Here is a 4623-nt window from a genome sequence, read left to right as displayed (position 1 = left end):
TAAATGTGCAAAGATTTTAGAAATCGGTTCATCCTAGCCTGAGAAAAGGCAGAAAGAGTGTTTTATGGTCTCACTGTCTAACCCTAACATTTTCCCATGTGTGACGTCACACATGGGAAAATGTTAGGGTTAGACAGTGAGACATTTATACTAGAGTTCAATACACCTTCATAGTGTCATAGGTCTTTAAAGAGTTTTAGTTTGATCCTAAGAACTCAAAAATCTAGTGCAGCCTTGAAATTTTGAGTTGTCCTAAACTTTTTAATTATTTTTAACAGTCAAGAGTGCATCACATCCACATATTTATATCAGTGTCTTTGTGAACAGTAAGTGCTAGAAAAGGGACTGGTAGTGATTCTGGAGTGTGAGCGTTGATTGACACAATAATCGGAAAATATGGAAGGGGGGGGGGGGGGGGGGGTCGCCATTTTTGTAGTTTTTTGTATAGGGGGAAAGAATGTCCTTCCTTCCTTCCGTCCATCCATAGGCGTTTTCTCAGGCAGGCAACAGCATTTAGCAACATCAGTGTTGTGTCCTGAGGATTTCAAAACGATTGTAGAAGTCTATAAGGACCCTGGGATCCAGTTTATGAATGTCTATGCACAAAGGGGAGTGTGTGTTATGTGACTGAGTGCTCAAGAAGTTAGTTTTTTGTTTAGGAGACGGAAGAAGGACTTGGAGAAACAAAGAATGTCTAAGCTTTTCCTGTCATCCTTGGGAGTGTCTTCATCCTTGCTTGCTCGCTCCTGATTGGTTCAATTTATTCTGTGAGATTCCGTGGAGATTTTTCGAGATTTTCAGTTGTTATTTCAGTGTGTGTGTGTGTGTGTGTGTGTGTGTGTGTGTGTGTGTGTGTGTGCGTGCGTGTGTGTGTGTGTGTGTGTGTGTGTGTGTGTGTCTGTGTGTGTGTGTGTGTGTGTGTGTGTGTGGGTCGAAAAATAAAAGTGTGAGCAGCAATAGTCTTTAACCAGTTACTGAAAGTTGTACAAGTAAATTATTATTAAAACATTTGTGTGTGTGTGTGTGTGCGTGTGTGTGCATGTGTGTGCGCGTGTGTGTGTGTGAGTGTGTGTGTGTGTGTGTGTGTGTGTGTGTGTGTGTTTCAGTTAGGGTGTGGGGGGCGGGAAAACATCTCTCTTTCGTTCACAGTTAAACCTGCCGTCTGTCTTTTTTTTTCTTGAGGTAAAATTTCACTCCACTCTCTTGACTCTTGGCGTCCATCTTTAGATTGTCGCGACAAAAAAGCAAAGTGTTCCTTCTCTTCTTCTCTCCTTCTCTCCTTCTCTCCTTCTCTCCTTTTCTCTTCTGTAGTTTTCAGTGATGTACAAGTATTTCAGCCTAATGGGGTTTATTTTTCTCTCTTGGGTTAATCTGTGCCTACATATACACAACACATATCCACCTCTCAAACTCTTCTCCTAAGCAGACCAGGTTCGTCAAATCTTAATCAAAGGCATTTTTCTATAAAGATATCTCCATTTTTTTCGATCTAATTCTACCTTTGATAATCGGCTTGCTCTCTTGGACTCGAAGAGGAGCTTCCTTGGCCCTTTTCCTTGCTTCCTCCTTCCTCTAAATTATTCCCTAATCCTGATTGGTTAGAATTACAAGAGGCGGCCAGTTGCGATTGGTTCATTCCCGCCGCCACTGAATTGCCTTCTGCCGCTGTATTAGACTGCTGCTGGTATATCTCCTCGGCCGCTCCGTCTTCACTGGATTCTGGGTCCTCGGATCCGGAGAGTAATTCCTCCTCGCGGTACTCGCTGACGTCCACCCCGCCGCTGGCCGCCGCCCCCTCGCTGAGCTCCGTCAGGCGGCCGTGGTGTTTGACGTGGTAGCGCTGGTTCTGGAAGAATTTGATGATGGTGTGTTTGGGAAGGTCCAGCTGCGCGGAGAGGGTGTGGATGGCCTCTTGGTCCGGGTACAAGCCGACGTCTGTGATGAAGCTCTGGAGGATTCCCAAGGCCTCCAGGGAGATCTATAGAGGAGAGGGGGACAGAGATGGGGTTTTAGAAAGGACATTTGTGTGTTTTTATAGCACTTCTCTTAAAGGTACAGTGTGTAGTTTTGGTGTATTTGGCCAGATCTAGTGGTGAGAGCCTCCAGGGAAATCTACAGTAGAGTGCTACAAAGATGGGATTGCAAAATGACATTTATGTGTTTTTTTGTTGCACTTTTCTTAAAGAGGACCTGTTATGCTATTTTTCAGTCTAACTTTGGTACTGCAGTTCAGCCTCTCTGCAAAAATGTTCTGTTTAGAACCTAAACATAACTGCCCCCTGTCTCCGTCTGGTTCTGTGCTACTGTAGAAACATGGCGGTGAAACATGGCGGCCTCAGCGCCCCGCTCCCATGTGTATATAAAACGCTAATTCTGAGTTCATACATTTTAAGTGCATTCAACCAACTACAAAGTACTAAATGTAGGTGCAACATGTTAGAGCAATTGTTTCAAGTATCAAATCAAAATCAAATCAGTTTTATTTTTACAGCCCAAAATCACAAATAGACATTTGTCTCAGTGGTCTTTACATTCCATACAATACGACACCTTGCCCTTACACCCTTAGCTCGGCTGAGAAAAAACTCCCAGTAAAAAACCCTTTACCGGGATTAAAAAATATGAAGAAATCTCAGGGAGAGTCGACAAAGTAAGGGATCCCTCTCCCAGAACGGACATGCTGCAATAGATGTCATACACTAACACACTATACCTTGGTGCGTGATCGTGGTTTCTTGTTGCCCCCGGCGTTGCCAGTGTTACCAGGTGGGATGCCGGCCGTAGCGCTCTGGTTCAGCTCGTGGTTGTTCTGGATGGGGGGCGGCGGCTCCTCGCGCTGCGGGCTGAGCAGGGGCTCCTTTGGCTGGGCAGGGGGCGGCCGGAGAAGGCCCTGACGAGACAGACAGTACAGCTGGTTAACGGGGCACAGTGTCCCCTGATCAAGGCTACAGCAAGAAACATGGCGGCAGGCTAAAACATTGTATTTTTTTTGTGGCATTTTCAAGCTTTATTAGACAGTACAGAGTTGAAATGGGGAGACAGAGAGAGAGAGAGAGAGAGAGAGAGAGAGAGAGAGAGGGGGGATGACCTGCAGTAAAGGTCCACGGGTCGGATTTGAACCCGCCAGCACTGCAACGAAGGCCGGAGTTTATGGTATGCGCTCTATCCACTACACCACATGAGTGCCCCGATTATGCTATATTCTATTCATTTTTACATCATAGTGTCCACATCTGTACTATCCAATAAAGCTTGAAAATGCCCAAAAAATATCTTTAAAAAATATATATAGGCCTATATAGTATAATATTCAAACTGATAGTAAGCTTGTATATGTTGCAACAGATCCTAACCAGTGACACACACACACACACACACACACACACACACACACACACACACACACACACACACACACACACACACACACACACACACACACACACACACAGTAGCCAGGGGGCTGCAAGGGTGAGAACAAGTGTTTCACAGCTCAGCGACTGTCACGGTCTATTAACCAATGAAATGGCTCCGTCAGTCTCTCACACACACACACACACACACACACACACACACACACACACACTGTTACGCGCCCGGTTTGACCTTTGACCTAATGTGTGTAGGAATAGCTCCAGTAAAAACACCGGCCACCTGTCTATTCATGAAACCTATTATGATTATGACACACACACACCATCACTATTTAACCAGCAGCCAGCCCCCATTGAACAACCTTACATGACACAGTGTAGGGGAAGAGAGAGAGGACAAACATAGTCAATAATTCTAGGAGTAGTACAAAAGAAAAGTAGGGAAAAGTGGTAGAATTGAAAAAAAAAAAAAAAAAAAAAAAATTAAAACAGCCGATTTGGTTTAAGTTTGATAGTGGATGTAGAAAAATCGAAACACACCATTTTATTTTTAAATAGAAAACAAATTATAGCGTTCTTTTAGCTGCTTGCCAGTGAAGCTTTCATGACTGTTTTGATGAGTCCTACCCTGAGTTCCAATCCCCATACTTCCCTACTATTTAGTATGCCAGAAAAAGATTTAGGATGTATGTCAATTGTACATACATGCACGTCAATTGTAGTATGCTGAAAATACATAAATGCCACACTAACTCCAATAGCATTTTGGAGTATTCGTCTTTATTCTTGACATTTCTCGACATACAGTAATGAAAAAAAAAATCCTTATCTGATTTTTTTTCTCTCCTGTCTGTGGCCCTAAAACTCTTCTGTACTTTAGTATGTAGTGTAGTAAAAAGACTAAAACTCTCCTGTACTTTAGTATGTAGTGTAGTAAAAAGACTAAAACTCTTCTTTACTTTAGTATGTAGTGTAGTAAAAAGACTAAAACTCTTCTGTACTTTAGTATGTAGTGTAGTAAAAAGACTAAAACTATTCTGTACTTTAGTATGTAGTGTAGTAAAAAGAAAGAGTATGTGATTTGGAATGCAGGGTTAGTTGCACTGTGCACCTGAGAAACCGAACTCGGGGCAAAGAAGAAAAGCTGATCTTTTACTGCTGCTACAAGTCCATTCAAATTTACACCGGAAAATTTCGGACTTCATTGGACTCGTGTGGATTTTTATTGTTATGGCCTTGAGATCATTTA

General features: G+C 43.0%; 1 protein-coding gene across 1 annotated transcript in view; it reads right to left on the bottom strand.

The window, feature by feature from the left end:
• Positions 1–1013: 1013 nt before the first annotated feature.
• Positions 1014–4623, bottom strand: part of satb2 (SATB homeobox 2) — a 33522-nt gene continuing 29912 nt past the window's right edge. Inside the window, exons 7-8 of the mRNA XM_080054544.1 lie at positions 2714–2890; positions 1014–1978 (exon numbers count right to left, since the gene is read on the bottom strand). Coding sequence (XP_079910670.1) covers positions 1496–1978; positions 2714–2890 — 660 coding nt within the window. The 3' untranslated portion in view covers positions 1014–1495. The remainder of the gene's footprint in view (positions 1979–2713; positions 2891–4623) is intronic.

The sequence above is a fragment of the Ammodytes marinus genome (assembly GCF_949987685.1).
Source record: "Ammodytes marinus genome assembly, contig: scaffold_242, whole genome shotgun sequence".
NCBI lineage: Eukaryota > Metazoa > Chordata > Actinopteri > Uranoscopiformes > Ammodytidae > Ammodytes > Ammodytes marinus.
This window is presented reverse-complemented; position numbering and strand designations above follow the sequence as displayed.